Source organism: Dictyostelium purpureum, assembly GCF_000190715.1.
Source record: "Dictyostelium purpureum unplaced genomic scaffold DICPUscaffold_150, whole genome shotgun sequence".
Taxonomy (NCBI): Eukaryota; Evosea; class Eumycetozoa; order Dictyosteliales; family Dictyosteliaceae; genus Dictyostelium; species Dictyostelium purpureum.
Window position 1 is genome coordinate 47545 of NW_003519487.1, and position 20262 is coordinate 67806.

The 20262-nt window shown below is 24.4% G+C and overlaps 10 protein-coding genes across 10 annotated transcripts; 7 read left to right on the top strand and 3 right to left on the bottom strand.

Annotated features, from left to right (window-relative positions):
• The first annotated feature begins 816 nt into the window (after positions 1-816).
• Positions 817-2600, top strand: DICPUDRAFT_92180 (uncharacterized protein). Its single transcript, XM_003288801.1, has one exon. It carries the CDS (start codon positions 877-879, stop codon positions 2494-2496), a length of 1620 nt encoding a protein of 539 aa, XP_003288849.1. The 5' UTR covers positions 817-876; the 3' UTR covers positions 2497-2600.
• A 198-nt stretch (positions 2601-2798) lies between these two features.
• DICPUDRAFT_88230 (uncharacterized protein) lies at positions 2799-4380 on the top strand (the record flags this gene model as incomplete). Its single annotated transcript, XM_003288802.1, has 2 exons — positions 2799-3110; positions 3190-4380. The coding sequence occupies 2 exons, from the start codon at positions 2799-2801 to the stop codon at positions 4378-4380; spliced, it is 1503 nt and encodes a 500-aa protein (XP_003288850.1).
• A 342-nt stretch (positions 4381-4722) lies between these two features.
• On the top strand, positions 4723-6606 carry DICPUDRAFT_153149 (uncharacterized protein; the record flags this gene model as incomplete). The annotated part of the gene is made up of 2 exons (XM_003288803.1): positions 4723-5225; positions 5580-6606. 2 exons carry the CDS (start codon positions 4723-4725, stop codon positions 6604-6606), a joined length of 1530 nt encoding a protein of 509 aa, XP_003288851.1.
• A 159-nt stretch (positions 6607-6765) lies between these two features.
• On the bottom strand, positions 6766-7062 carry DICPUDRAFT_153150 (uncharacterized protein; the record flags this gene model as incomplete). The annotated part of the gene is made up of 1 exon (XM_003288813.1): positions 6766-7062. The coding sequence occupies one exon, from the start codon at positions 7060-7062 to the stop codon at positions 6766-6768; it is 297 nt and encodes a 98-aa protein (XP_003288861.1).
• A 416-nt stretch (positions 7063-7478) lies between these two features.
• On the bottom strand, positions 7479-9424 carry DICPUDRAFT_153151 (uncharacterized protein; the record flags this gene model as incomplete). Its single annotated transcript, XM_003288814.1, has 2 exons — positions 7479-9126; positions 9234-9424. 2 exons carry the CDS (start codon positions 9422-9424, stop codon positions 7479-7481), a joined length of 1839 nt encoding a protein of 612 aa, XP_003288862.1.
• Positions 9425-10077: 653 nt separating this feature from the next.
• DICPUDRAFT_55676 (uncharacterized protein) lies at positions 10078-11687 on the bottom strand (the record flags this gene model as incomplete). The annotated part of the gene is made up of 2 exons (XM_003288815.1): positions 10078-11278; positions 11421-11687. 2 exons carry the CDS (start codon positions 11685-11687, stop codon positions 10133-10135), a joined length of 1413 nt encoding a protein of 470 aa, XP_003288863.1. The 3' UTR covers positions 10078-10132.
• Positions 11688-14068: 2381 nt separating this feature from the next.
• Positions 14069-14782, top strand: DICPUDRAFT_34691 (uncharacterized protein; the record flags this gene model as incomplete). Its single annotated transcript, XM_003288804.1, has 1 exon — positions 14069-14782. The coding sequence occupies one exon, from the start codon at positions 14069-14071 to the stop codon at positions 14780-14782; it is 714 nt and encodes a 237-aa protein (XP_003288852.1).
• A 417-nt stretch (positions 14783-15199) lies between these two features.
• On the top strand, positions 15200-16590 carry DICPUDRAFT_88234 (uncharacterized protein; the record flags this gene model as incomplete). Its single annotated transcript, XM_003288805.1, has 3 exons — positions 15200-15613; positions 15691-16120; positions 16187-16590. The coding sequence occupies 3 exons, from the start codon at positions 15200-15202 to the stop codon at positions 16588-16590; spliced, it is 1248 nt and encodes a 415-aa protein (XP_003288853.1).
• Positions 16591-16824: 234 nt separating this feature from the next.
• On the top strand, positions 16825-18231 carry DICPUDRAFT_79639 (uncharacterized protein; the record flags this gene model as incomplete). Its single annotated transcript, XM_003288806.1, has 9 exons — positions 16825-16951; positions 17025-17100; positions 17160-17169; positions 17263-17266; positions 17356-17375; positions 17448-17452; positions 17554-17562; positions 17632-17918; positions 18038-18231. The coding sequence occupies 9 exons, from the start codon at positions 16825-16827 to the stop codon at positions 18229-18231; spliced, it is 732 nt and encodes a 243-aa protein (XP_003288854.1).
• A 912-nt stretch (positions 18232-19143) lies between these two features.
• Positions 19144-20237, top strand: DICPUDRAFT_34699 (uncharacterized protein; the record flags this gene model as incomplete). The annotated part of the gene is made up of 2 exons (XM_003288807.1): positions 19144-19687; positions 19762-20237. The coding sequence occupies 2 exons, from the start codon at positions 19144-19146 to the stop codon at positions 20235-20237; spliced, it is 1020 nt and encodes a 339-aa protein (XP_003288855.1).
• Positions 20238-20262: the final 25 nt, after the last annotated feature.

Here is a 20262-nt window from a genome sequence, read left to right on the forward strand (position 1 = left end):
CATAAATGTACAATGCTTAAATAAGTGTCAATAATTACTAATTTTAATTAATAGCTAAATAATAATTATTTTATATTGTATTATTATTCTATCTCATTACTCAAAAATAAAAAATCTTAACCCCATTTTTTAAAAACATGGTGTGATAATATTTTTTAATATAAATTTTATAATAATTTAATATTAATATTTTATAATTTTTAATATTTTATTTATAAAATAAAAATATTTTTTATTACAAACATTTATTGTAAAGTCCACATGTCTTTTTTTTTTTTTTTTAAAATACTATATATATTAATATCTGTATAAAAATCTCTTAAAATATTTTTAAAATAACCAATAAAAGAATATAACCATTTTATTTTGATAGGAAACATAATGTCTCATGGCATTATTGTAAAAAAAATTTAAAAAAAAAAAAGGTATTAAAAATTTTTTTTTATTTTTAATAATACATTATATATAATATATAATTATAATATTTTTTTAAATATAAAAATAAAAAACTAAAAAAACTAATCTCTATTTAAATTTTTTATATAATAAAATAATGAATGAAAAAGATAATAATAATAATCTAATAAACATAGAACATTATAATTTATTATTTTCTCTTTATAAAATTATTATTAAAAGATTACCCCAAACTCATAAAAAAAAGAAATTAAAAACCAAAAATAATAAATACTATTTAGATGAGCAGGGAAATGTTAAATATTTTATTTTTGGTAAATATAGTCATAATATTGTTACAATAATTTAAAAATTGACTAATAAATAATTTTATATATAGGTTACGAAATAGTAGAATGGATTTTAAAATCGAAAATAAACCCTATATCAAGACCAGATGCCATAAAAATAGCACAGTCAATGCAATATTTATTCTTATTTACTACACCAAAGCTAAATGATAACCACTATTTAAATAAAAATAAAAAGATCTCTACAAATAAAATGACATTCAAAGACGATAAAACATGCTTTTCTTTAATTAATGACGATAATATAAATAGTTATAATAGCTATAGTAGATATTTTACAGAAATGTATTTTAAATTGAAAAACCAGAGCTGGATACCAGATCAACATATTCAAACTATATTTTCAAGCTATAAATTAAATAGTAATAATAATATTAATAAAGAAAATAGATTATCAAATAGTGAAACAAGTATTTCAAATTCAGAAAACTATCATTCTTCATCATCTATTTCATCATCAACATCAACATCGTCAATGGAAAATTTATCAATTGATCCAACTCAAGATAACAACAATATTATAAATAAAGAAACTGTTGAACAAAACCCAATCGAGTTTGAATCAATACAAATAAACGATTCAAACAAAGAAATTATATTAGAAATAGATTATAAAGATGAAGAAACTTTAGATTTATCAAATTATAAATGGACCAAATATGTGCAAATTTTAATCTTCCTTATTATTATTTCAACTGCAGGTTTAGGTTCGCAGTGGCGTTTAATATATATTGTATTTAATACCCCACCTATAATTTATTTAACCATTGGGGCAATAGCTTGTGTTTTTTGGGCGACAGCTTTAATAGTACTTTCATATTCTTTTATTTCAAATCGTCAATATACAAAAAAGAACCTAAAGGGTGGTTTAAATGTAACCATATACAATATAATGTCACTTTCATTTTTTCAAATTGCAGATATAGCAAACTATGTCAATAGAACATTAGCAATTATATTATTTTGGATTGCCGCTGCAGTATTATTATGCACGATGTTATTCACATATATTCATTTTGCACTCCGTATTAAAAGAAAACATCCGATTTCATTTACTCCTTCATTCGTTTTCTCTGGCGGGGCATTGATTATTGTAGGGTCTGTAGCAAAACATATAGGATATACAACAATTGCTTGGATTACATTTGGATATGGTTCAATTTACAGTGTTATAGTTCATTTTCTAATTATTATAGAGTATTGTAAAAGAGGTCGAAAAGGTTTCTTTGTACCTTTAGAATTAATACCCACTCAGTCTATTTTCGTTGGTTATTCATCATTCATTTTTTCAACCTTGGTTACTATTCAAGAAAAGCTCACTCTTTTTTCAAGATTATTGTTTTTATATGCTATTTTAAATATTATATTCGTCATCGTTTCATGGGCAATTAGTATCAAAAAAGCACCTAGACGTTATATTCCGCCATTTAATCTAGGTATGTGGGGATTCAGTTTTCCTGCCATTTCATTTGGTGTGTGCACCATTTTCTATTATAAATATACCCCATTTTTAATAACCAAAATATTTACATATATAATAATAATAATAAGCAATTTAATTTATTTCACACTCATATCATGTACAATTTACTCTGTATCAAAGAAAAATTTATTTATCGTTTCAAAATTCAACAAATCATCATTTCTATCACCCAAATTTAATAATATAAAAAACAATAATAATAATATTAATATTAATTTAGATGAAATAAAAAATAATAAACTATAAAATTAAATTATAATAATAAAAAACTATTCAATTTAATCATTTGATTTTTTTTAAATAAAATTAATTTAAAATTACTATATAAAACTATAGTGATTTATTATTATAAAAAAAAATAATATAAAAGTCTAAAAGATTAATTGTTTAAATTGGAAATTTTTTTTTTTTTTTTTAATGTTTTTTTTTTTTTTAAATTTGATCAATTTAAAAACTATAAATTTGATGAATTTCTTTTTAATTATTTGTTAAAAAATATTATCTACTATATTAAAATACTTTTACATTTATATAATTAATATTTTAAAATGTCTTCAACACCCAATATAATTAGAACAGATCCATTAAGTAAAGATATTTGCTTTGATGCTAGATCCGAAACTACCAACAAGAGCTTTGTTTCAACTAGAGTCGCTAACTCCATGTACAACACCTATTCAGGAACTACTAGTGATTTGAGAATTACTGGTATGGTCTCAACATCATCGCAATATGATGGTCGTCTTGATAATAAAACTGATCCATCCACCTTAGGTGAAGGATTTGATTTAAATACCCTAACTGTCCCAAATATGTACAATAGAGTTGCATTTGGTTCTTTTGCTATTACTGGTGACCAGGTAATCTATTGATTCTATATTTAAATAATAAAAAACTATAATATTAATTTTTTTTTTTTTTTTTTTAAATATATATTAGGGTATCAAAAAAGATATAATTTTAAAAGCAACAAAAGAAATGTGTTATTCTAAAAATAACTTACCAGTTGTCTATGATGTTTGGGGTTCAACACAATCAGCTCGTAATGTTGGCATTGACAAACCAAAAGAAGTTACTATGCCAAGAGATTTCTCTGAAGAAAAGGTTAATGGTCTTTTAGGTGGTCTTGAGCGTTTGAAATCCAGATCAAAAGAAAGAGGCGTTGGTGATATGAGACTAACAATGACCGTTGGAGGATGGCAATTCTCTAACCCATTCCACCAAATGGTTAGAGATGAAAAAACTCGTTGCGATTTTACTGATGGTATCTTGGATGTTCTTAAGAGATTCCCAATGTTTGACGAACTAATTGTCGATTGGGAATACCCAGGCTCCTGTGATCCACAACAAGGTAACCAATTCTCTGAAGATGATACCAAATTCTATTCATTTCTCCTTAAAGAAACAAGAGAAAAGATGGACAAATGCGACCTCGGTAGAATTGAATTAAATATTACTCTTCCAGGCACTGTTGACCAATTAAAGAGAATTGATGTTCGTAAGATCACTGAATCTGGCGTCAGAAATATCTACCTTTTAACCAATAACTACTTTGGCGATTGGAAAGAAAGAGAATTGGACCACATTTCATCAATAAACCATATCAAGCCTGCTGTTGAACATTTACTCTCTCTTGGTGTTAATAGCAAATGTATCCACATTGAATATAGCACACATTCAAGAAACGTCACCAATGCTAAAATTGAAAGCCCATGCCCATTAAAAGGTACTTTTGAAAAAACTGATAAGATGATTGTTGGTACATTTGAATCTGGTGTTAGCTCTTTTAATGACATCTTGGTCAACTACTTGGACATTACCTCTGGCAAAGGTAAAAATGGTTTCCAACTCTACACTGATACCCGTTGTGACGCTGATTTCCTCTACAATCACCAATCTAAAGTTTTCATTTCATTAGATACACCAAGAACTGTTAGAGCTAAAGGTGACTACGTTCGTGAAAAGAAATTAGGTGGTCTATTTAATCTTAGTATCAGCTATGATGCCTCTGGTCTCTTGTTGAATGCTGCATGTGAAGGTCTCGGATTAAAAGTTGAAAAACAAACCATTGATATGTCCAAACTCTACTACAAAGGCTTAACCCAGTCCATTACTACACCACAACAATAATCATTTAATGAACATTTTATAATCTATAAATTAGAATTTATTATTTTAAATTTTTAATAGATTAATATCAATAAAGGTTATTATTTTTAAATTAGTTTAAATTTTATATAAAAAACAAAAAAAAAAAAAACTAAAATTTTTATTTTAAATACCTTTTTTTAATTTTTTATTTTAGCATTCTATTACTATAATTAATTTTGTTTGGTTGTCCACAAATTAATTTTAAAAAAAAATTAAAAAAAAAAATTTTAATGATTTTATTTTTTTTTTTAATTTTTTTATTTTGGAAAAAAAAATTTTAATATAATTTTAATCAATATTTTATTTATATAAATAATATAAATGAATAATATTAATAATATAAATAATAATAATAATAATAATAATAATAATATAAATAATAATAATATTAATAATAGTAATAATTTATTTTTAAAAGTTTTTCATAATATCTATATAAAAAATATTATTATAGGCTACCTTAGATTATATAATTTAAACTATAATCAAATTAAATTTTATGATCTAGCTTCATTAAAAAATTATAAATACAAATACTATTTAAATTCAATCTACCTAATTTTAGATATAAATGATCCACTATTAAATGAAATAAACGATATAATTCCATATAGTAGTATAACAAAGATCGAAATAGAATGTGTAAGAAGTGAATCATCATATTATTTACCGTCAACAAAAGAAGGCTCAGAAAGCGATTCTTATTTTCAACAATTTTCAAAAACAATTGATGGTAATAATAATAGTTTTTTAAATAGTAATAAATTTATATCACTAGAATCAATTATAATTCATATGTCACCATATATTAATAACCTAATAAAGTATATTCAGTTTTTACCAAATACATTAAAAACTTTAAAGATCAAACATAGCTGTTATATGTTTATAAATAAAAAGAATCAATTAATTATACCAAATGATTTTTTCCCAACACCACTGGAAAATTCACCAGTTACAACACTAGAACTACCAATATCAAACTACAGCCCATTTAAAACTCCAAATTTAGTAAACCTATCAATATTCTTTCAAGGTAATATTCCAATTGCGTCCCAAGTACCAAACAGCGTAAAAAATTTAAAAATTCAAAACTACAATAACCAGCTACAACCAAATGACCTACCTAAAGAACTTACGGCACTGGATATGTGTGACTCTTTTAACCAACCTATAAGACCTTCGATTTTACCAATATCCCTAACCAGTCTCACGTTAAACTCTAATTTTAATCAGCCCGTTTCAAATGGCTGGCTAAAGTCATTAAAAAACCTGACCTATTTAAAATTTGGCTATAGTTTTAATCAGAGTATCCCAAATGATGCACTATCTATAAATTTAAAGACTCTAATATTCGGCTCAAGTTTTAGAAAACCCATAGGTGGTATAAATTTACCTAACAATTTACAAGAGCTCTCTTTACCGGAATATTACTCATTAAATAATCTAACTTTGTTTCCACCAAATTTACAAACTTTTAAATATGGATCAGGTTTATTTTATGACTCATCAGTATATTTAGGATCATCTGACCTCCCATGTGGCCTAACCCATTTAAATTGTAACGAGTACTCAAACTATAAAAAACTACCAGCAAGTCTAAAAACCATAACCTTTAACTGTGGGACTACAAGCTCGTTAACTACTGTGTATGATGACACGTTTTCACCGATTATCCCTCCATCTGTAGAAACAATTCATTTTATAAATCTAAGAAAACTATTTAACAATTTGTTTTTTAGAGGCTCCATATCAAGCAAGCTAACATCAATCTATTTCGATGACTCTTTTAATCTACCAATAAACGATAATATTTTACCAGAATCACTTACATTTATAAAGTTTGGGAAAATATTTAATCATCCAATCACCGATCGAACCTTCCCAAGTACTCTTAAAACTCTTCAGTTTGGGCACTATTATAATCAAACTCTAAACCGATTCAACTTACCATTGTCTCTAACATCACTTCACATCGACTTCCACTTTGGCCAAAATATAACACTAAACAACACCATACTACCAGAAAATTTGCAATCATTAAGTATTGGTGACTATACAATAGCAATAGACTTTAATAATCTCCCATCTTCTTTAACCAATCTATTTGTATATGGAACAAATTCAAAGTTTTTAAATAATTTAAATTTAATTAACGAAAATAATTTAAAACTTGTAAAAATTATAAATCATAATAAACAATAATTATAGTGTAAATAGAAATACTGTATAAAGTATTTTATTTTATTTTATTTTATTTTGCTTTATTTTATTTTATACATTCTTTAAATGGATAACTGTTATATTAATATTTAATCTTTAGATTTCTTTTTTATTTTTTTTTATTTGTTGTTTTTAGTTTTTCTAACAATCGCCATAACATGCTTTTTCTGCTTCAAAACACTTGACTCCTAAATAACCTGGACAGTTTTGAAATGTTTTATCACATTTTTCGATACAATTTGTTGTGAATGGGCTAAAATTACATTGTGATAGACAACTTCTTTCTTCGGCTCTACATTTTCCACCGGGATGAACTGCATCTAAACATTTTTCATATTTTCCAAAACAATCGAGCGCACAACCGTTTGATTTAACTAAACCAAATAAACTGCAATATAAAATAGTAAAAACCAATAATTTTAATATTACTATTTTCATTTTTTTTTTTTTTTATCTGTTTTAAATTATTATATTTATAATATTAATATTAAATTATATTTTTATATTTGTGTGAGTAATAAATAAAATATGAAATTTTTATGATTTTATACATACACTGACACCCAGGTATTGATTTTTTTTTTATTAATAATTAAAATAAAAAAAAAAATTAATTTAAATTTAAAAAAAAAAAATTAAAAAAAAATTAAATTAAATTTTAAAAAAAAATAATTAAAGAAGGATTAATTAACAATAAATATTTTTAATTAAAGAAACGACAAAAAAACTATCGACCACCAAAACAATGGGTTTTTATTTAAAAAAATAATAAAAAGATAGTTTTTTTTTAAAATGAATTTTATTTTTAAAATTATTACCTGTTATTATTTATTTTTATTTTAATATTATAAATTTTAATTATCCCAATCATCCCAATCAGAGATTTTCTTTGATTGAGGTTTAGTTGGTGTTGAAGTTGAAATATTTTTATTTGTATTTTTTGGTTTTTTTGGTGAATCATCTTTCCAAACCCAAGACTCCTCTTCCTCTTCTTCTTCTTTTTCATCTTCACTTGGTTGTTTCTTTGGTTGTGGTGGTTGTTTCTTTGGTATTGGTTTTTCTTCTTCCTCTTCTTCATTATCACTATCGAATCTATTATTATTATTATTTTTAAATGATTTACTATTATTATTATTATTATTATTATTTTTTGATTTATTATTTTTTGATGGAGGTGGAGTTCTTTCTTCCTCTTCTTCCTCTTCATCTTCATCAACTTGCCATCCAACAAATTCTTCTTCAGATTGCTTTTTATTTGATTTATTGGATGAACTTGAGTTTGTTGAATTTGATAAACCACTATTATTTAAATTATTATTTGGTTTTGAATTAAATGGACTATTTTTATACCCATTTGAATTGACGCCAGTATATTGATCATAGATTGAATTCTTATCAATGCCACCGTCATTACCATTATAACCACCACCATTATATGAATTACCATTATAACTTGGTCCCTCGTTACCATCAATAACATCTTTTGCTTTTTGAATATATGTTGAAACCATTGATTGGGCTTCGGTTAATAAAGTGCCATCTTGAACCTTTGATGAAACTACTGAAGCAACAGTGCTCAATCTAGAAAAACCTTCATTTAATAATGAAAAGCCATAATCTAATGTTGATCCGGAACTATTGTAATAACCGCTACTACCGCTACCTCTGTTATAACTATTATAACCACCGCCACCACTACCACTACTATTATAACCTCCATCTGAATCACCATAATATTGGTCACTTGAAATCGATTTAGCACCGCTAAATTTGCTATAATCTTTTTGAACATTACTACTGCTACTACTGCTATTATCTCTATTATAGCTATCGCTTGAAATTGATTTTACATTTCTACCATAATCTTTTGTTCCACTGTTACTGCTACTGTTACTACTATTACTACTATTGTAACTATTATAACTGCTGCTATTATTACTACTGTTATAACCAATGCCCCCACTATTATAACCACCACCACCACCATAACTACTATTGCTATTGCTGCTGCTACTATAACTATTGCTACTGCTATAAGCAGTTTTTGATTTTGGTGCCGGTGAGTTATAGCTATTGTTATCTTCTCTATCCCAGTCGCCACCACCACTTGAAATTGATTTTACAGATTTATTATAGGTTGGTTTGGATGAAGAAGGTGATGATTTATTTACTGATTGAAGTGGTGGTGAAGTATTTTCCCAATCATCATCAAAGATACCTTTATTCTTTTTTGGTGCTGAATATGATGAAGCAGTTGAAGTGGTGTTTGGTGAAACCTTAGCAGCTCTTGCCTCTGGCTCTTTCCAAGCCCTTGACTCTGATAATGCACTAAGTTTATCTTTGTATAAACGAGCACCCTCTGTATTATATTTTCCCTTAATGTTGGCATCATCTGGAATACCATGTTTCTTGAAGAATTCTTTAGCTTTAGAATTACCACCTTGAATCATTTTTTCTAATTGTACATCTGACCATTGATCCATAGTTAAACTTCTAACAAAACTATATAAAAAAAAAAATAAAAATGAAAAATAAAAATATTAATATATTTATTAAAATAAAATTTTTTAAACTTTTTATAAATAAAAATAATTATTATTATTATTTACCTTAAATGAACACCTAAACTTCTATGAACACCTGAGCATTCTAGACAAATGTAAATACCATATGAAACTGATGCCCATTGTGGATTGGCTGATCTGCATTCAAAACAAATTTTATTGGTTGTATCCTCTTCTTTTAATCTCTTGAAAATTTCTTTTGCTCTTGCAATATTTGCTTCTCTGTCTGCTGACATTTTTTTATTAAATTTATTTTTTTTTATTTATTTAAAACGAAATTTTATGTGATTTAATATGTTTTTTTTTTAAAATAAATAAATAAATATTATTTTGGTGATTTTTTTATTATGAAAAATAAAAGGAAATATTATTATTTAATCCTTATTATTTTTATTTATTATTCGTTTTTTATATAATAATAAAACTATATAATTTTTTAAAAAAAAAAAAAAAAAATAGTTTATTTTTGTTAACCTATATAATTTAAATTTTACTTTTCCTCAAATTTTTAAAAAAAAAAAAAAAAAAAAATTTTAAAAAAATAAATAAATAAAAATCAAAAAAAAAAAAATTTTAAAAAAAAAATTAAAATAATTTTTAAAAAAATAAAATAAAAAGGAATTTTATTTACCTCTTTTTAAAGAATTATTTTATTTCTTCATCAGAATAACAATAAATAAAATAAATCTTAGATTTATAAATAAATAAGAAATATTTTTTTGATTAAAAAAATAAAAATAAAAAAAAAATAAAAATAAAAAACTATTTTTAGAAAAAAAAAAAAAAAAAGATAAAAAGACAAGGTGAATTTGTTTTTTAATAAATAATTTTTATTTTATTTTATTTTTTTTTTTTTTTTTTTTTTTTTTCTTTTTTCTTTTTTCTTTTTACTATTATTATTTATAAAGTAATCAAAGATAGTATATATTATTGTTTATATTCCCTTATGAGAGTGGGTAGTAAATTTTAGATTCACCGTAATCTAAATAAACAGTGAATTGACCACCGGATACTTTGATACAATCTTGAGTTGGCCAGAAAATGTTACATAAGGTAGTTCCTTCATCATATGGATGGTAGGTGATAACACGTGAGGTTTGAACTTGAACTGAACCGCCATTGGTAAGAGCAATAAAAGCATTGCCACGAGTGAAAGCATAGAAACCATTATCAGCATAACGTTGGATTTGTTCAGCAGATTTAACTTCATCATTTTGAGTACGGAATTCATTGATGGTTTGGATGAATTTGTATAAAACTGAATTTTGATTGAATTGAGTGGTCCAAAGTGGTTCACGATTGTTTGGATCGGCTGAACCATCGAAACCTTGTTCAGTACCATAGTAGATGATTGGGATACCTTGAGCCATTAAGACGTAGGTGATAGCATTTTTGTAGAGTTCAACATCGACTTGTTCATTTAAGAAACGAACTTGATCGTGGTTATCAATAAAGGTACCTAAATAAGAGATGTTTTTGAAGAGTTGTTGGTATTGTTGGAAGGTAGCTTGAATTTGGGTCATTGATTGTTTTGAAGCAAAGACATTACGAAGAGTAAAGAACATTGGGTATGAAAGAACACCGTCAACTGGACCTTGATATTCAGCAACGTAGGTTAAGTTACCGTTATAAACTTCACCAACAGCGTAAACACCAGCAGCTTGATTGTATTCGGTCCAGAATTCAGCTTTAACTTCTGGAACAGTATCGATACGAATACCATCGAAACCATAGAATGAAGTTACGTTTTTAATCCAGTTTAATAAGGTACTACGAACAAAAGCATTGTCTTGATCTAAATCTGGTAAACCTGAAAGACGACAGACTTCGACTTGAGTGTAATCATCAAAGTTATTAATGGTGCAGTCTTCTGGGCAAGTGGTGCAGTTGTGATAGTGAGCTGGAGAGTCAAATGGTACAATAGTATTATATTCATAGTTAACTGGACCAACGTGATTACCAACAACATCTAACATAACCCAAATACCACGACTGTGACAAGCTTTAATTAATGCTAATAAATCTTCTTCTGAGCCAAAATATTCATTGATGGTGTAAATATTTTCTTGCCAATAACCGTGGTAGCCACCCTATAAAAAAAAAAATGAATTAATACAAACAGAATTTTGCGAGGAAAAATATCTTTTTTTTTTCTAGACAGTTTTTAAAAATTCAATTTTTTTTGACACCAAAAGGTTTTTTTTTTTATTTTTTATAAAAATAATAACTTACTGGAGTATTGGTAACAACTGGTGAAATCCAGATGGCATCGAAGCCCATACCCAAGATATAATCTAAATGATTTTCAATACCTTGGAATGTACCACCGCAATAACTTTGAAGGTTTGAACATGGTTGTGAACTATTGACAGTTTGACTGAATCTATCAGTTAATAACTGATAAATAGTTCTAGTACTCCATTCATCTGGTGTTCCTGCAAATACACAATTAATTGCAATAAAAGCAATTAAAAATACTTTAACAAATTTGTTATACATCATGATATTTTTTTTTAAAAAAATTTTAAAAAAAAAAATATTTGTTTTTATTAAAATTACAACACACAAACACAAACACACACAAAAATACAATTAAACCTTTAAATATAAATTATATATTTGTAGATATGTGTATATTATTAATTTATTTAATCACCAAAAAAAATAAGTGAAAAAAAAAAAAAATAAATATGTAAATATTTAGAGAAAAAAAAAAAAAAAATTAAAAAAAAAAAATTTAAAAAAAATAAAATTTAAAAAAAATAAAATTTCTTCACGGCTGGTTGAAAAAAACTAAATTTTGAAAAGAAAAACTAAAAGGTTTCATTTTTAAATGATTGTTTTTAAATAAAAAAAAAAAAAAATATCTTGCATAGGATTTAACAATCCCGAAAAAAATTTTATTTAAAAAATTTGGTTTTTAAAAAAAAAAAAAGTAAAAAGAATTATCAATTTTAAATTTTCCCATTGTACGAAATATATAAAATTTAAAAATTTAATTTACCCCAACTATCATTTTGGATAATATGAGACGAAAAATTTTATTTTAATTGAAAATTAATATTATTAATATTTATTTATTTTTTATTTATTTTTTATTTATTTTTTAAAATTAGATTTAAAATTTTTTAATAATTATTATGATTTGTGTAAGGTGCTCTTTCTAATATTGAGGAGTTCACATGAATATCTATAAAAATATGGTTGAAAAAATCGGTATTTCTTTAGGAATGGAATGTTTGATTAAAATATAAATTGGATATTAAAAAATAATTTTTTGTTATGGTGATGCTTTTTTAATTTTAAAGGTTTAGTTTTAATATTTTTATGGTTTTATTAACGATTTATTTTTCTTTTTTGAAGCCAAGAGGTATGATTGGAGGTGCTTTGGTAGATTGATCTGAGCTTCACTGTTAGTTGTATCAACTTAAACTGGTTGCGATGATGTATCTACATTGGTCATTGGTTCTAAAAAGTTGTTCTGAGGGTTTGAATGACCTTAAGTTCTTGATCTATACTGATATGCTACATTTCATTGTGGTTATATTTTTTGTGTTTATTAATTTCGTTTGTGACATATTTAGTCAAAAAATTTGTTGCCAAATTTCCTACAATTGGTTATTTAATATTTTTTAGTATTTGATGTGTATGTGGTATTAGAAATTTATATAAGTAAGTTTAAATTGGTAAATAAAAAATATTTTAAATTAAGATTTGAATTGTTAAAAAATTTTAATTTATTAAGAATATAAACTATATTTATAAAGAATAATAAAACTATTATTAATAATAGTTTTATATAAGGTTTTTATTATTTTTTAATTTAACAGCATTGTTGCTGTTGTTACTATTATTGTTGTTTTGATGTTGAGTTGATGTTGAGTTGATGTTGATATTGATTTTTTGCACTTATTTTGATGTGGTATATGAAAACTAATTGTATTAGTTGTCTTTTCCATATTCTTTTTTAGAATCATCTTATACCACATCAAAATAAGTGCAAAAAATCAAAATCAATATCAACATCAAAGCAACAATAATAACAAAATAACTGGGCCATCCAAAATATACAATAATTTTCTAAAATCTTTCAACAATTTTCCTTTTCCAATAGTTATTTATCCGATTGCATTTGGCTTTTACTGTGTGACAATTCCAATTGCTTCAGCTGTTTTTTATCCCTAAACATACTGGTGTTTAATCTATGAGCTTCCATTATGATGAAATTCTTTATTAAGTGGTTTTTTGATATTGTTTTCCTAAATAAAGAAAATAAATTAAAAATTAAAACTTACCTAAAAAAAAAAAAAAAAAATTAATTTTTAATATTAAAAATATTTTAATATTTTTAAAAAAAAAAAAACCAAATTTTTTAATTAAATTAGAAAAAAAAAAAAAAAAAAAATTAAAAATTGAATTTGTTTGTCATATTAAAAAATTCCTTTTGATAGTAGAATAATTTATTTAGATTTATAGGTTAGTGTATTATTCTTTAAATAAAGACTTAATTTGATTTTTAAATTTATAAACACTTTTATTGTCTGTAGAGATATAATTATTAATTCTATTAATGATCCAAGTTTATTTTATTTGAAATTGGCACTTTGTATTATAAAATATTAAAAAAAAAAAAATTTCGAAAAAAAGTTTTATTTTTATTTTTAATTTATTAGTTTTTTGTTTTTTTTATTTTATTTTTTATTTTTTTATTCTTTTAACAGTTCAAAGAAGTGTCAGATTACCTTAAACACAGAATTTTTTTTTTTAAAATTAATTTTTTATTTTTTTTATTTTTTTTTTTAAAATTAATTTTTTTTTTTTTGTGTTAAATTTTCATTTTTTTTTTTAATATTTTATTTGTTATAATAAACACAATAAAGATGGATTCAAAGTTAATTAATTTCATTAAAGTCGATGGAGACAAGTTTGAAGATAAATCAATTGAATTTATTAAAGGTATAATTAAAGAATCAATTAATAGTAGAAATATTGCAGTCGTTGGTTTATCAGGAGGATCAACACCAAAACCAATTTATGAAAAATTAGGAAATGCAGATGAAAGTATTCAATGGGAAAAAGTTTTTTTCTTTTCAGTTGATGAAAGATATATTGAAAAAGCAAGTAAAGATTCAATTTATGATTTAATTAGTAAATCAATTTTCTCAAATCGTAAGCAATTATTAGACAGTAATTTCGTTACACCAGATACATCACTTCCATTAAAAGATTGTATTGCAAAATATGAACAAGATTTAAAGAGTTTAATTTCAAAGAGTGGTAATGCACCAGATTTAGTCACTTTAGGTATGGGCGAAGATGGTCACATTGCTTCCATTTTCCCAAATGCCTCAATCTCACCAGTAGACCATAAAGAATTAGTCTATCACACCACCACTGAACGTTTTGCCATTTTTGATCGTATAACTACAAATATCAATTTCCTTTCATCTGCAAGAAATAAAGTATTCTTTATGTCTGGTGCAAACAAAAAAGTTGTTTGGGATGAAATGTTTGGTTCTCAAGAAAATATCAATAGATGGCCAGCTCACTTAATCATTAAATCTGGTAATACAAATGTAATTTATAGAGATTAAAATAATAAATAAATAAATAAATAAATGAATAAATAAAAAAATAAATAAAAAAAATAAATAAATTGTCAGTTTTTTTTTATTTTTTTTAAAATTATTAAATTTTTTATTTTGTTTATATTTATTAAAGTTTCTTTAAGAAATCGTTTAACGAATTACCAGAATTTCTGGAATTAAATTAAACGAAAACATTATTATTTAATTTTTTTCTTTTTTTTCTGAAATATTTTATAATAATTTTTATTTTTTAATTTTTTTTTTTTTTAATTTTTTTTTTTTCTTTTTTAATTTATTTTTTAATAATCACCCAACACAAAAAATATTCTTATATAAATTAAACTTAATTTTAATATATTAAATAAAATTAAATAAATTAAACTATAAATTACATAAATAAAATAAAATTTTAAGAAAATAAAAATGGGTAGAAGTAGAAGAGGCAGTATTACTAATAGTCAATCAGATATTTCCAGTTCAGAATCTGACAATGAAGTATTAAAAAGACATATGAAATTGGACGAGGCAATTTTATATTGTGAAGGATGCTCATTGAAAACAGGTGCAATGAAAAATTTTAAATTACGTTATAATACATTTGGTTTAACAAATAGTGCAATTTGTTTCTATGGTTCATTTTCATTAAAAAAGAAAAGAAAGATTATACCATTTAAATCAATTTCAGATGTAGAGTGGTTGGAAGATGATAGCGTCAAATTAGTAGTTCCACGTGAAAATAGAGATAAACCAAAAAATTATCATATCCATTTTAAAAAATCACATGGTGGTTCACCATATAGATTAATAGAGTCAAGATGGCAAGCTTCGAAATTAGATGTAAATTATTAAATTATTATATATATGATACCATTTTATAAAATTTATTAATTAATAATTATTTTTATTTATTTTAGCCATTAAGCAGACTATCCAGCGGAGAAGAGTTATACAGAAATCCAACAAATCAAAATTTATTAAAGCATTTCCAAAATATACCAAGAGATGAGAGAATTGAACATCAATACAGATGTCGTATTAAAGGATCAATAACTCAAAATTATGGTATTTTATTTACAACTCAAACACGTATTTTATTTATGTCTATTGACACAACTTTTAAATGCGAAGAAATTAAATATGAAAATGTTATTGAAATTAGTGAATCTTTACCAACAAAAGGAAAACTAAAAAAATCAATTCTCATTAAAATTGGCAAAGATAGAACATATGCATTCTCTTCATTTGAAAATAAAGAGGAAGTTTTAGTTCAATTGGCTCAATCCTGGGGAAATTATAAAAATAATAAAAAATCAGTTACAGTTTCAACTTCTTCAGTTCAAAATAGTAATAATAATAACAATAATAATAATAATACCAATAACAATAATGCTGTTAATACAACTCCAACAGCATCAAATACCTATAAAATGGAGCAACCAAATTTACCAACTAATTCTAAAAATTCAACATGGACTCAAGTTTCAGCACCAAAAAATAACAATAGTTTGGCTCCACAACCATCACCATCTCCATCACCATCATCATCTGCCCCCTCTTCACCAAGACCTTCTAGTAATGCATCAAAAACAACAACACCACAATCAACAACCACTAATAATAATAACAACAATACTGCTTCAATACCCAAACCACCCTCAACACCTTTATTAAATGAAAAAAGTAATGTTAAATATGGTGATAGAGTAGATAAAGTTTTTCCAAAAGAAACAAGTACAGAGTTAAGACAACAAGAGGAAATTAAGGCAAAAGGAAAACAAGTTAAAAATAGAGGTTGCTGTTCATTATTTTTTTAAAAAGTAACAATAAATAGTATTTTATTTTCTGTAAAAAAAAGGATATTTTTTTTTATTTTTTTTTATGATGTTCACTCATTGGTGTTTAATAAATCAACCCTTTTTTAATTTCTTTTTTTTTAATTTTTAAAAAAATAAATTAATTTTTTTTTTTTTTTTTCAATTTTTTTTAATTTTTATAAAAAAATTTTTTATTTTTTTTATTATTATTATTTTAATTTAAAACAAGCAAAAATGTTCAGAGGTGTAATTTCACAAACCAATAAATCAATTCTCATTAGAAGTTTCTGTACCGGTGGTCCAGCAAAATCAACCGCTGCCCCAACTGGCAACGTTTTACGTCTTGGTGATGTTTGTCCAGGTAATATATTATTTGGTTAGTTTTATTTTTTATCTTTTTAGAAATTATTAACTTTTTTTTTTTAATAAAATAGATTTCACTCAAGATACCCAAAGTGGCAAGGTTAACTTTTATAAGCATTCAGGTGATAACTGGAGTATTCTTTTCAGGTATTTATAAATTTAAATCAAAATTAATTATCTATTAATATTAATTATTTTTTTTATAGTCATCCAGCTGTAGGTTTTTAATATGATCATAATCAAACTTAATTTTTACTAACCTTTATTTTTTTTTTTTTATTATTTTACAAAATAAATTTATTTTCATAGGATTGTAAGTAAATTATTATTTTATTAAATTTTTATTATTTTATATTAATTGAATGAAATTTAAAATTTTTTTTTTTTTTTTGTATTTAATAGACACCCCAGTTTGCACCACTGTAAGTTTTTTATTTATATTATTTTTGCAATAATTCCAAAATTATTAATAATTTTTTTTTATATTATTTTAGGAATTGTAAATATTTACTATAGGTATTTTAATTATTATTAGAGAATCGATACTAACTTTTTTTCATTTTTTCATTTTTTCATTTTTTATAATTTATTCAAATATAGAGGTCGTGTGTAAGTGTAAAATAAACCAAACATATAATATAGAAATAAATTTTAATTTTAATTTTTTATTTAATACAGTGCCAAATTATTACCAGAATTCGAAAAAAGAAAATGTAAAGTTTTAGCCCTTAGTGTTGATTCAGCTAAAGATCACTCAAATTGGATTTCTGATATTAATGAAACCCAAAAATGTGATGTTACTTACCCAATTATTGCTGATCAAGATAGAAAAGTTGCAAACTTATATGGTATGGTTCATCCAAATACTGATAGCACTTTTACTGTTCGTTCAGTTTATTTCATTGCTCCAGATAAGAAATTAAGAGCTCAAATTACCCTTCCACCATCAACTGGTCGTAATTTTGGTATGTATAAATATAAATATAAATAAATAAATATAATAATAATAATAATAATAATAATAATAATAATAATAATAATAATAATTTACAATTTCATAAATAAATCTAATTTTTATTTAAAGATGAAATCCTTAGAATTTTAGATTCATTACAATTGGCTGATAAATTTAAGATTGCCACTCCAGTAGATTGGGTTGATGGTCAAGATGTTATTATTCCACCAACTGTATCAGATGAAGCTGCCAAACAAATGTTCCCAAAGGGTTTCAAAAAGATTAAACCATATCTCAGAACCACCCCACAACCAAATAAATAAAATGTCTTTAATGATGCTTAATTTTAAAAATAATATTTGATAATAAAAAAACATTTGTTTTAAATTATTAAATAAATATTATAATATAAAGCAATTTACCAATTTTTACAAAAAAAATAAAAAATAAAATAACTTTTTTTATTTAAAAAATTTTCGGCGCCAAAAACGAGCAACTGGACTAAAATTTTTAATTTGGCTATGTAGTGTAGCGGTTATCACATTTCTCTCGTAAAGAAGGGGTCGAGGGTTCAAATCCCTCTGTAGCCATATAATATTTATAAAGATAATCTTCCCGGTGATTTAAAGCATTTTTAATATTTCGGTGAATTATTGTAAAACAAATAGATTACAGCTTTCAAAATCAAGGGCCTGAAAAATATAGAACATTGGGTTAATAATTTTTCAATAAGTTAGGATATGGGCACAAAATTATTTAAAAATATACAATTCTAAAAATTCCACCTTACAAACTACCAATGTTCACATAACATCAAACCAATTATTCCCAACAAACACACTTCTCACCTCTTTGAAATTTTAATTGATATATATTATCTATAACATTTATATTTATAATTTATTAAGAATTATTCTAGATTATTACTAACCACCTCCAACCACTTTTTTTTTTTTTATATGCAAAAAAATAAAAAATTACATATAAAAAAAAAAAAAGTGGTTCGAGGTGAACAAATTACAAATGTTTCAAAATGAGATAGCTTCTGACTTTCAAATACAATAAAATTTCCCATAGAATTTAATTATCATATTATATTAATTCATAATTAATTATAATTTTTAATTGGTTTAAATTTAATTTTTGGATATCCATAAGATTGTGTGTAAAATTTTTTTTTTTTTTTTTATTAATTTTTTTTAATTTTTTTATTTCTTTTTTCTTTTATATTTAAAATGAATAAAGTTGCTGTTTTCGAAAAACAAAATGAAAGCTTAACTATAAAAACAATACCAATACCAGAACCTGGTGAAGGAATGATTAGAGTCAAAGTAATAGCTTGTGGAGTTTGTGCAGGAGATGAATTAGCAAAGAACAATGGATTTGGAAATATTTTATACCCTATCATTCCAGGTCATGAATGTATAGGAGTAGTTGATAAACTAGGTATTAATATTAAAAATGATTTTTCCCAAAAAGAAATGGTTGGTATTGGGTGGTATGGGGGATTTTCATGTAATAATTGTTTTGATTGTTTTGATGATTTTCCCAATCTTTGTAAAAATAAAAAAATTACAGGGCTCGAGATAAATGGTGGTTATGCTGAGTATATAATTTGTGACGAGAATGCACTCGTAAAAATCCCAAGTGGAATGGATCCTATAAAAACAGCACCCCTTTTGTGTGCGGGTGTTACAGTGTACAACTCTTTAAAAAGTTTAAATTTAAAAAAAGGTGCAATCATTGGAATACAAGGAATAGGTGGATTAGGTCATTTAGGTAATAATTAAAATGTATATTATTATTTAATTGTGTACAATTTTATTAAAAAAAAATTATTTAAATTTTAATAGGTATTCAGTATGGGAAAAAAATGGGATATAAAATTATTGCAATATCAAGAGGTGAAAATAAAAAAGAAATATCTTTTCAATTGGGGGCTGATTATTATATTGATTCTTTAAAAAATGGTTATATACAAGATATAAAAAAAATAGGTAGAGTGGAGTGTATAATGATAACATCGCCATCAAGTGATTCAATACAACCAATGTTAGAATCTATATGTAACAATGGTAAATTATTATTATTATCCATATTAGATAGAGATATTATTGCCAATTCAGTAACAATAGTTAATGAAAATAAATCTATTGTTGGGTGGACAACAGGTGAACCCAAATCTATATTGGAATCTTTAGAATTTGCAAAAAACAATCATATCTATCCAATTGTAAACGAATTTACATTAGATAATGCAAAGTTGGCTCAGGAAACAATTAATAAAGCTAATTTTAGAAATGTTATTAAAATAAATGAATTCAAATAAATTAAATATAGTAAAAAAAGTAAAA

Excerpts from the sequence above, each read along its gene's own strand:
- DICPUDRAFT_92180 (XM_003288801.1), top strand. The coding sequence starts at position 877 with ATGCAATATTTATTCTTATTTACTACACCAAAGCTAAATGATAACCAC.